This window comes from Falco biarmicus, chromosome 14, assembly GCF_023638135.1.
Source record: "Falco biarmicus isolate bFalBia1 chromosome 14, bFalBia1.pri, whole genome shotgun sequence".
Taxonomy (NCBI): domain Eukaryota; kingdom Metazoa; phylum Chordata; class Aves; order Falconiformes; family Falconidae; genus Falco; species Falco biarmicus.
The window spans coordinates 23,390,003-23,402,098 of record NC_079301.1 but is presented as its reverse complement, the minus strand read 5'-3'; the positions used below and the strand labels follow the sequence as shown (position 1 = coordinate 23,402,098).

General features: G+C 47.1%; 1 protein-coding gene across 2 annotated transcripts in view; it reads left to right on the top strand.

The window, feature by feature from the left end:
* HDAC8 (histone deacetylase 8) overlaps positions 1-12,096 on the top strand; it is a 38,326-nt gene that overhangs the window by 15,386 nt on the left and 10,844 nt on the right. For both annotated transcript variants that reach the window (XM_056359599.1, XM_056359600.1), the window contains exon 9: positions 1,151-1,245. In XM_056359599.1, the coding sequence (XP_056215574.1) occupies positions 1,151-1,245 (95 nt within the window). The remainder of the gene's footprint in view (positions 1-1,150; positions 1,246-12,096) is intronic.

Here is a 12,096-nt window from a genome sequence, read left to right as displayed (position 1 = left end):
TTGCATAACCAGGTGCTTGTCCAGGAGGGAGAGCACAGGACAGACAAGACTTTCTGCAACAGAACATTTCAGATCAACAAGAGCCACTGTGTGCCAGGGAGAGCCCCCAGTTCTGTCCCTGAGCTGTGTTGGCTCTAGCTGTTGTCCTTTTTGAGACGGGGGAGATCAGGTATAGCATGTTAAGCCTAAAATTTAGTGTGCCTAATGCACTTTGTTTTGAAAAGGTTAAGAGTGTTCAATCCTGCTGTGGCATGTCTGGGTATGCTGGAGGTGGCACCTGTCAGGAAAAAAGAAACCCCAAAACCCTTGTTAAAAAAATGGGGAACAGCTATTTGTCACTCATGAAAACATCGAAGGAGTCTCCCACCACTGCAGTTTGTTGAAGTGGAAATTGGGGGAGGAGCCAATACTTTGGCGGGGGGGACCCCACAAAAACCCTCCAAACCAGCCCAACCTGAAGGGGAGGGAATGGTGAAAAATATGGTTTCCCTCTCTTTTTAAATGTGGCTTTCTCTCTTTACTATTTTAGTCATCCTTGCTGGAAAAAAATCTTATTCTGAATCTCTTGCAGGATTGCTTTCAGCTAAGGTTTCTTCTTGTGGGCTTGTGTACTGTTACCATGGAGGTGACCATTACCACACTGGCTGAAACCTCATTAACTTGTAAAGCAGTTGCAAGTTGTACTAATGAGCTTCACATTTGTCCTCTCAAACATGACAGTGCTGAAGAGCTCACCAGCAAATGGCTGGGCATGTGCATTATCCTTTGTGGGTCAAAGGTGGCATTAAAAAGCAGGAATCCCCCATCTCTGCAGCTGCCCTTGCTCTTCTCTCCTTGTTACCTGGGGAGAGGCAAGCACATGGGGCCGGCAGCTCATGCTGGGTCTGAGATGGTGGCTGGAAGAGCCTGGCCTGTGCCACGCTGAGTATGACTGGGGTTCAGTTTGGGAGGTCTGCCCTTGCAGACCTGACCTCCTGAACTAGTAGGTGCAAAATGCAGATTTTGGGCACAGCTTGAGTGGATGAAGTAAACTGAATTCACGTAAACTGTATGTGTTGCACCTGCAATTTGTTCCTTCCACTAAAATCTCTTCCTCTCTTCCCCTTCCCCACTTTTCCTCCTCCAAAATCACAATTCTTGCTGGTGACAGGAGGCTACAACCTTGCCAACACAGCTCGCTGCTGGACATACTTGACTGGGGTCATCCTTGGGAGAACGCTGTCCTCTGAGATCCCTGATCACGAGGTAAAACTTTGAGAAACCCTTCCCACTCCTTGTGTGAGAGCTGAGTTGTTCTCCTTAATCCAGATGGAATCCTTGCTGCTCAATGTTTTGTTGAGACAGTCCTGTAACAATAACACAGTATCCTAGCAGCATAGTGGATGCTTGTTCCCCAAACCTGAGGCTGGCCGTATCTTTTTGCAAGGGATCTCAGGTGCCAATAAACTCCACTCTCAGATAATTAGAGAGAGAATGGGGAGGGGAAGTCACCTGTTTGCTCAAAGAGCTCTTTAGGATCTGCACTTGCTTTTGCCAGGAAAGAGCCAGGCCTTTCTCAAGGCTTTAAATTTTAGCCCTGCTTTCATCAGCTTACAGAAGGTACCAGGTGCAACTATGAAGATTTTCTGACCAGCAGTCTTGCAGTGGGCCATGGTGCCGGGTGCTGTTTGCGATCACCTATGAGTTGTCTGAGGTCTAGTGCTGATGCTTTTAAAGTCTTGAGTGGGGCTGGACAGCTGGTTGGAGGGACACAATCTAGACTGAATTGGGGTGGAGGATGCTCACATTAGGTCTCAAACTACAGATCATTATTACTGACCCTGCAGAAACAAACCTGCATGTGAAAAGCAGTTCAAACCTACAGCGACTAGAGGAGAATTATGGTTTTGCCTTTGTCTAAGGATCTCACAGACCAGTATGCATGAGGAAGTAAAGCATTTATGTGGATTGAAACTGGAGATCCGTCATTACAGAACCTGGTGATTAGACATGCAAGGTGTTTCTTGAGAGGTATTGTGCTTAAATATGATCCTTTAACCAACTTCCTGCAGAAACAGGTTTTAAACAAGACTGGATTTTTCCTATATGTGGGAAGTGAAAAGGGCGAGGCTGTCTGTAAGAATTAATTGCTGAAGGTGGTTGGTTATGTGTTGTTGCCCTGAATGATTTATTTGTTGTGTTAATGATTCCTGCCCTGAAGGACAAGAGCAGTGTGGGAATGAGTTGATTGCAGGATGTCACAAGGTTCACGGTGGGGTCCTGATTGCTCTGGCTATTCTTTCTCAAAGGTATTGGTATCCCCTCCTGGGCTGGCCAGCGCTTGGGCTGCAGAGCAAGTTGTGGTGATGCTGGTGGCCGCCTGTTCGGGTTCCCTTTGCAGTGAAACTGTGCTTATGGTTTTGTTTCCAGAGGTGAGATGAGCTGCTCAGGGTTTACCCTGGAGGAACAAGTTCCTGGAGATCAGGCCAGCCTCGGTTTTGGAGCTTTGGTGCAGCACTTGAAGAGAAATGAGCTGGAGGGAGGGGAGATGTGGGCCGCCTGGGATGAAGCAATCACCAAGCGCTGCTATTCCCACTTGGGCACCTATAGGAGAGTTTTTATGGCAGGCTTCTAAAACCAAGTGCCTGCCATAAGCAGGTGCATCTTGACTCCTGCATCATGGAGAGGATTTATTTAGTAAGAATCATCTCTGGGGTGGTGACAGTAGCCAGCAAAGCAGCTGCTGAAGATCAGTAAAATAGCTGCAGCACTTACTGAATGCTTCATCATAGCTAGAAGGCTCTTAGGTGAATGGAATTTGCTGTAGCTGAATTGGGAACAGTCAGAAGTCCACAATGCTCTGCTAGAATATACATCGGGTCCAAAAAGAATGCTGGAGACAATGGCATGCGAGTTGTCCGATTGTTTTAAAGCCTGTAGCCATGGTCTTTGTCAAAGGTAATAAAGTAGCCTTGGTGATAAAGTGACCTTGGTAATAAGAAATAGCCTTGGTACATGAATTGAATGGTTCTGGATCAGACACCAGCTAAAAGATTTTCATGTCAGTAAGCAGGGAGCAGTGGCCTGCCTTCAGGGAATCTGCATCTCTTTTGGGACCTGGAAGAAGTGGGTAAGCAAACTGCAGTGAGGTTCAGATTCCCCAGGGTTGAGGAGTGGTGACATTGTGTTTGAATAGCAGGAGGTAAAGTACCCCGAAGCATGGCCCTTAGGTTGGCATACAAAACTCTTGAAACTCTCTCCTTACAGCTCTGCTCCTAAGTAGTAGAACAAGGATGTATGCACCCTGGCTTTGAGGCATTGATGAACTGCCAATTAAAAGGCATTTGGACGGGTGTTCCCTGTCAACAGGTTTATGCCATTATTATCTGCTACAGAACCTGCTGGTGGTTGGGACTGTCTTGCAGGTGAAGGGGTGATCTTGGGCTATAGTGTGTTACCCAGGAGCACAGAACGCCCTGCAGCCGTGTAGGGGTTGCGCTGGACCAAGGTGCAAGCCAGCTGCCACACTTGTATTTTGGCCTGCAAGTGGCCACTGCAGGCTGCTTCACAGTCAGGAAGGTGGGTGTCCCTGGTCAGGTGTGAACTTTTTGTCTCTCCTAGATGGGTACTAGCTCATATCCTCTGGCAGGAGATCAAGTGCTTCATTTCTAGCCTCGCCAGTAGCACCAGATGTTATTTTCCATTTACATTTATAATCCTGTTCTGAAATGCATTAAGCAGTTTATGTCAAGTACGCTGAAAGGCAAAGCCACAGACTGATGCTTACAGTTTTGCAAGAGATTTCCTTTATCAGTTTTTAATGTTTTCTTACTTCTTCCCATCATTGTTGGTCTGTGGTTTTAGCTCTTGAACCACAACCAAGATCAGCAGTTTCTGAAACCAGCTGTCTTGACAAGAATATTGAAGGATTGTCTTTGTTTTCTTTAACATAACTGATGCAGTTACCTGTTGCCTCCTTCCTCCTCAGCTGGATTATTTCATAATGCTGAACATAGTATTTACTTGCACAGGAGTAAGGGTCCCTCTTATGTCTTCCTGTTGTACGCAGTGAGGCTCTTTGCATTGAAACAGAGATGTCCAAACTTTGCTAGCTGAAGGGTTAGGTTGGCCGCTCGCGCTGAGCCTGGGAAGCTGTGCCTAGCAGCCATGGGGTACATTGGCCCACACTTGCTCTCAGGCTGCTACACATAGCGTAACACTAAAGACAGTGCAGCGTGCAGTGCTGAACCGGCTTCTGAATGTCCATAAGACTTAGGAGGAGTGGCTGGGATCGCTTGGTTTCTTCAGCTTGAAGAAGAAAAGGCTGAGAGGGGACTTTATTGTGGTCTACGACTTCATCAAGGAGAGCAGTGGAGGGGGAGATGCCGATCTCTCTGGTGACCAGATATAGGGCACACGGAAATGGAATGAAGCATTAGTAAACTAGTGTGAAATACTTTCATAAACAATGTTGAGATCTTTATATAAGGTGTGATTTCATTTTGGTGGGGGTTGCAAAATGAGGAAGGCTGAGGGAGCACAGCATCCTTGTGTGTGGTGTGAGCAAGATGGCCTGGTGGGCCATAGCTCATCAGGCAGAGCAATGTGCTCTCAGCCCCAGCCTTCTGGCTTCTGCCGCTGCCCTCCTGAAGATTATTTACTGGGGAGGAGTTGAAAGTTGCTCTGTTTAGCACCCAGCTGGGGAGATTTGCCTCAGTGTGATCCTGCTTTTGCAGGAGTAAAGTGTTTTGCGTGAGATACTGTGTACATCCAGGCAGCACCAAACCTGTGGCATGTCTGGTGTTGGGGCCCTGGAGTGGTGCTCGCAGGGCACTTTTTGAGTGCAATGTGTTGAGGGGAGAGGTGTGGGCAGCTAAAGGAAAGGGACCACCAGCCAGTGACCAGCACAGGGGGTGGTGGTGGTAATACAGGGTGCTGCTACTGTGGGAGGAGGTGCTGGGGCAGACAGTCTATGCCAGTTTGTAAAGGTCTTTACTCTTGGCTCTTGGGTTCAGTCTTTTATGTGCTGTTCATGGCTGGGCATCAGAGGCAAGCTGTGGCCCTGCTAAGAAACTGCAAACTGAACACAGTCACGTTCCTGAACTGCCCCTGCCCCTTCTCCCAGGGACTCCAGGAGGGTTAAAAGCAGCAGCAGCAGCAGCTCAGCCCTGTTGAGGGAACAAGAAGCACTTTGTACCTGCTGAACAACCTCAGCTCCACCCCCAGCTCCACCAACTGCCATCACTGCTCCCAGAAGTGAGTGAACAGGAGGCCAGGCTTTTCCGAGGGAATGCAAGGGGCTTGGGGCAGGAAGTGGGACAACTTGCATTTGGGGGGGTGGGGGTGAGCATAGGCGGCAGTTGTCACAAAGCCCTGATAGTTAAGTGAAGCTCTTTTGTTGTTTCTTGCCTGTCTGCTTGGGCATGTTCCAGTGTCTGCTGGCCACTCAGATGGTGTGGAGCTGGGTGTCTGGTGTTGCAGACAGCAATTGCCAAAAGGCAACAGCTGTTCTGCAGAGCTGAAGAGAATTAGGAAGTGGAGTTGAGCTTTCTGTAGCATAAGCCAGTTCCCCTTCCCAGCTCACAAGAGCTTTCTTCCCTATGTGCTGCAAGGAACAGTTGTGTCATGGTTATGTGCACTGTGTGTGTTTCTCTTTCTCCCTTGGCCTGGACACCAGACTTTCCTTGATTGGCATGTTGCAATGGTCTTACGTAGCATGGGAGTATGCAGTCTGGAGAATGGTACCTCCTTCACTGTGTCAAGTAAGCGGTATTGTCCAGGAAGCTGTCAGTCTCTGTCTCCTCTCTGCCACAGTAGCTGATAGCAGATGCAGGGAGAAGAGTATAAAGAAAAGTACAAACACAGAGTTTCTCTGGGTGTTCTTCCAATTTTCTGTGGTGTGGCCAAGAAGTATCCTGCTGTCTCTGTCCCATTGGTAACGTGTCAGGCTTGGTTTGTGATTCAACGTTATTATGGTACTTACGTGTTTATGCTGGTCCTGGGGGCAGCTGTGGGTGTTCAGCACTTCTCCAAACCTATCCTGGTCAAGTGAGATTCTGGGCAAAAAGAAGAGCACAAGGCAAGCAACTAGCTGTTCACGGTGTGCTTTACGCGCCTTGCTGAGTACATGCAAGAGAGCAGGTAGCTGCTTCTTCAGGGTGGCATGTTTGGGGACGTCCTTTTGGTTTCTGTAATTCCTTGCGCTCCATCTGGTATTTGACAGGGCTGAATTTGCTGAGCCTCTGGTTTGGAGCAAGGTGAAGATGCCTGGTTGTATGCCAAGTTGTGACCTGACATGCACCTTGCATGTGGTGACACAAAAGGCTTTAATCGCACAGTTCTTCATTAAAATCCTACCTACTATAAATGAGGCAGGGGCATTACTGCTCTGCCACCTCGGCCTGACTTACCTGGAGCAGGTTCATCCCCCTCATTGAACGAGGGTGATGGGTCCACTGTCCATAGCACCGAAGTTTCAGGTGATGCAAAGGTCTATACCCCTGTAATGGATTGAATTCACACATGTGCAGCAGTCTGTCTGCATTGTCTAAGTTTTCTGTCTTCTGGATACTCTTCAACAGTCAAGGAGTCATGGGTAAGTATTCCTGCCCGTTGCCCCCTAGCTTGTGTATTACACAGCACGTGACTCTTTACAGTGTGGAGAAAATGTGGTGGGTTTTTTCTGTGTGAGAGGATTACTAAAAGATACCTATGGGGTGGGGTATACTGGGCTAGTAACAGTTACCAGGATTTTAATGAAAACTGGATATGGAAAAAAATAATTACTTTTGGCTGTCAAAATTCCCCTTTCAAAGTAAGCTGGCACCAAATACAGGAATGTTCCTTTTTGTTTACATTCAAGGGCTTTATCTGATTTGAGATAATGGAAGCAGTTAGGCTTCTACCACTTCCTCTAGGAAGTTCCACTTTTCAAAAATATTTCTGTTGCAGGAAACACTCAGATTTTCTGGTTGATTCCATCAGTTTGGTTTTGTCCCAGTATCCCTAGTGCCATCTAGGCTGTTTTTAACCAACTCTCAGGGCTTAGACCTCCCAGCTGGAGACTCCAGCAGCTCCTGTTGCAGTGTAAAACTTTTGTTCTTCCCGTCCTTTCTTCCTTGGTAAAGCTTTTCTGGCCAGCTTTCAGTCTCATTAGAAACTGCGTCTTGGGGTTTATAGCTTATGCTTTTTTCGTACTTTGAAATAAAATGGAAAGCAGTACAGATGTGCAGCAAACCTGAGAGTGATTTCTCCAGCTGATTTGTACTCAGTTGCTTGACGGTGGTTTGGGTCAGTGCCTGTATGTCTCTTAGAAGAAAGTTGCTTTGGGGGTTGCTGTTATGTCTCTGAGGTAGAGACAAATACAACAATTTCTGATTACTTGGTCCCATGTTTAGCTGAGGGTGTCTGACAGAATGGCTTTGTAATAACATAACAGCAGCAATAAACACCTTCTTTGACATGGTTTCTAAAGACTGCCCTGGCCTGAGGAGCAGAAAAATTGTTTTCCGAGAGTGGAAGGCTCTGTTGAAGCTCAGCTTACAAAATCCCCTCTTGATCCAGTCTAAATTTGGGTGCTTAGGTAAATGCAAGTTCCTTTCAACACAGTGACACTGCCGTATGCAGGAGGCAGGAACCTTGCTGCAGTCAGCCAGCCACAGGTGATCTACAGTGAAGCTGACATCCTTTTACCGATTGTATAAATAACTTAGTCCCAAAACAGGATTACAATCAAAGTTTGCAATTTATTAAGCAAATGGAGGCAAGCAAACAGCGTTGGGTGCACCGGGAGTCTCCACTCCATCAAGACGCGCTCTGTACAAAATTTATTTTTGGTTTGTATTTCCTAAACTAATACATATTCATAGCTATTTCTAAGAAAGGGTTGGTTTATGTAAATGGATCCTTGGAATAGGCGTGTACTTCGTGGCGCATGCTCTTTCTGTCTCCGAGGGTATCTGGTGGCCGGTGGATGAAGTCAGCAGTCTTCCTCGGCTCACCCTTAGGATGACCCTAGATTTTACGCATGCGCCCTGTAAACTTCTCTTACCTAACACCATGCGGTTAGCAGCTCAGCCTGCATGTCAGGGTGTGTAACCAGATGTCCTTTGTAAGATACAGGAACTAGGTATGTAGCCAGGTGTTCTTTGCAAGATACAGGAGCTATACACATTGATCACTCCATTTTTCTTAAGCATGTGGTTATACAAGGGTATGTAAGACAGAAGGTTACATTTCATCATGCGGTCCTAGCATTGTTCTATATTGACACGAATCAAGTGAACACATTTCACACAGATTGTCCTGTTTTCCATGAGATCAGAAGCCATGGCAGATCCCACGTACTTGTAGGCTTGTCTTTGCTGCAGCTAATGCCTTTTTAATTTGGATGCTGTCCCCAAGCTGGCTTCTCTCCACACAGAGCAAACTGCCCAATCCTGCTCTTTTGTGGGCTTTCAACTGAGGCTACAGTCTGGTGGCTGCTTTGCTCAAACTGGTAACTTTTGTTAAAACAGTTTGTCAAAATGGTCTTGTCACTAATGGAGGAAGAACAGTCAACTGGAAACACTGCCAACTGGATCTGTTTACTTGTCAGCAGGAAATTAATAGCCAAGGCTGATAAACCAGTGAAGCTGTGAAAAGGCCGGTCTTTGTGTTGGATGTGATGGTTAGAGCTTGGGACCAGGAGGGGCCAGCTGGGAAAATCCTCTACCTTGCTCATTTGCAGGGGGCATGAGTAGCCTGAGCATGTGAGGGCCAGTGTGTGACTTCTTCCCAACTCTTGTTTTAGCAACTGCAGTCTCTGCCTCTGTTACATCCCAGCCTTTGTGTGTATTAATCTATGCCTGGTGAATCTATTCCTCTTGATGTGGGAATCCCAGTTTGTTGATGACACTCGTGGGAGAGTCCTTGTACACCCCATGTTGGGGCTTCCTGCGGTTCAGCTCTTCGGCATATCACTGTGTCTTCTGGTGAGGGATGGCATGGGCTTTGGCATGCACAAGAGCAGGAGTTTGAGATCTACTAGCCACTCACCCTTGGGTGAATGTGCAAACCCTGCCTTCATGCCAGCGTGGGATAGCTTGTACTGGATCATGTTGTGCTTCTCCCTCAAGAAAGAGTGTTCCTCCAGGGCTGGGAACCTCCCACTTCTCAGGAACACTGAAACAAGCCTGATTTCTGATGAAAGCTGTGAGGTATGTACAGATACCAGTCTCTTCTTGGAAGCCTGCTGCTGACCCCTGCCTTTGGGACACAGCACAGTCAGAAGTACCCATGTCCAATGGCACATGCGGAAAAGGCCTTTAGCAGAGAGAGATGCCCCTATAATAAGGTAACTGCTGGTACTTGTCTGGAGAGAAGTCACTGCAGAGAGCACTCTCTGCTGTGAGTGTGCCGACGTCGCTCCCTGTGCCAATGCTGATGGGGAGAAAAATCTCAGGCCTGGCTTCCTTGAGACCTCTGTACTGCTTAAGGGCATAAAAACCTGGCTTCTTGTGCCACTGCTTGCCAGCCCCTTCATGATGAAGAGCTGCACATGAGCATGGCAGCACATGCCCCGCCCACCCCCCCCCCCCCCCCCTTAATGTTCAGGAGAGAATGGTGGAGACTTGGTTTGGGGCTCTTAACTCTGAGATGCCATGGGTGGGTGACTATGTGGAAGAGGCAGGCTCCATCAAGCAATTTGATCCCCAGGATGCAGGTGTCCTCTGCCTTCCCTCAAGGGTGTCCGTGTGTTGTGCAGTCTGTCTGGGGCCCTACTCCTGCCTGGCTGTGTTTCAGCTTGGATGTGGGGATGGCGGCATGTCCTCTGGCTTCCTCTGAACCACGGAGAGGGGCACATCAAGACTTGGCTCTGTTTAAAAAGTCATGGAGTAAACCAGGAAAGCCTCGTGTAAACAAAAGCAAGCTTTATCCAGCTCCACATCCATAAGATGACTGTTGCCTTGTGGAGGTGCTTGGACAAAGTTAGGATGAAGCTTCTGTTCTTGGCCTTTACTAAGGGAAAAGGCTCCCAGCTATCAGGCAGGTTCGCTGATAGATGGAGGCAGGGTGTGCAGTGCAGGGCAGCATCTCTATCAGCTGCCTTGGGTACAGATGTGAATGCAGACAGGCCCACGGAGCACTCTGGGAAGCAGCTTGCCGCTTTTGCACTGCTGTGCTTTCTACGAGGGGAACCGAGTCTGTTTAAAGTCAAACAGCTCTTTGCAAGCTGTCTGTAGAAGGGAGAAGCCAACTTTGGAGTTGACGTCCAGAGTCATTGAGGACCTTTTGCTCTCTGGCTCCTCTTCACGGCTCTGCTTTACAACAGAGCTATCTGGAAGACCGGTCTGTGCTGGTCACAGTTGTCAGAACAGAAGGTAGTAAAGATGGTTGATGGCAAATATGGTTTTTGGAGGACACTGTTTGGATTAGTACTTGCACACCATCCTTGGGAGCCATAGCCCATCTTGCTTTGCTATTTGTTGAACTTAAAATGTGCTATCTATCTTTTCTAGCAGGCTTTCTTGCATCAGAGTGTGACAGAGAGCAGTCAGATGCCAGGCAGTGCTTTGCCATTGCCTTGTTCCAGAGCCTGGACAGGGACGTTCCTATGTGATTTTTGCACTTGGATTTTTGACTTGTCAAATTGGTTTAAACCTTACAGATGTCAGATTTGCAGAGGAAGGAGTGTTTTACTATGTATTCAGTATGGGGCACTTCACTTTGTTGGGAATTCTTCTGTTCCCTTCTCTCATTCCATGAGTCATTGCATTTAGAGAAGGCTTTATTTTTTCCTTTAGATGGAACTAGTCAAAGGTAACGTAGTTCCTCACCTTGCCGCTGGTGCAAGTTTCAGACTAGCACTTTGTGGGGTAGCCCCTTTTCTGTGATAAAGAATGAGATGACGTCATCTTGCATTAATCCTGCAGAGATTCTTAACAGGAACTCCCAAAGAAGCTACAGCTGACTGGTTTTGTGTCTTTTTAGAGTCCAGCTAATCAGTATACTTCACCCTCTATAATCTCTCCACGAGGTGCTCCAGGCTGCCTGCATTGTGCTATTGGGATGGGGCAGCATATTTAAGGTGAAGTGGTAGAAGCAGATTTGGCAGGAAGAAAAGTCATGAAGGAAGACAACTGGTTTGGAAGCTAGTGGGTATGAAATATTTACACAGCTGTGCGATAATCTGAAGGGGAAACAGCATGTGCTTTTTGTATATGTGTATGTATGTATTTGTGCACGCATAGGGCTGATGTCTCTTTGTCAGATTTCCAGGGTTTTTTCTGCTGCTTTTGGCAAAAAAACACTAATGGTTTAATAGCTTAGTAGTGCCTGTGCACAGAATCAAAGGTTGGTACTTCATAATTTTGTGTTTGCTTTGCTTTAAATAGGAATTCCCATTCTGATTAACATGAAACCTGAAAATTGAGCTGTCAGACCTGTCAGCTTGGTGAGACCAGTGCAAGCTCCTGACTGTGAGCAGCTTGAAGGCAGTCTAGGCACAGCTTTCCTGCTGTACAACCCCAGGGCTCTGCTCACCTCACAAGGAAACTTGTGAGAGAGTGTTGCCTGGGACAGAGCATTGCTGAAGCACCTTGCTGTGAAGCGGCTGAGTTGTGCTGCTCTTAATGCATTTCTTTCCATCAGCCAGGTTTGGCATGTTTTTTTGGTGATGATGGACCAAATTCTACCCAGTTACATTCAGCTCTTTGCTTCTCTTCCACCATTGAGGGGTTTGGGGTTGTTCTTTACAGCTCCAGGTCTTGGAATCAAGTCACTATGAAAGAAAGTCAGGATTCAGAAGCATGGAGGTCTTTTGGTCATTCTTTTTTGTTCATGAGTTTGTAGAGAAGGGCTTGAAAACAGCACAGCTGTGGTCTTGAGATTCACAAAGCATCTGACTGAGACTAAACTGTAATGGTGTTTAAATAGTCTTAGGATGTCTGGAAGGACCAACATAGAATTTCTTTGAACATCCAGTGCTAATGGTGCAGTGGGTCATGGTCCCTCTGCAGCAGTGTCCACCCATGAACTGTTTGTACTAAAATCAGTGACGGAAGTTAGTGTTATATAAGATGCCCAATTTTTTTGCTGTTGACATAGTACTTTTGTCAGATCTGGCATTATTCAGGA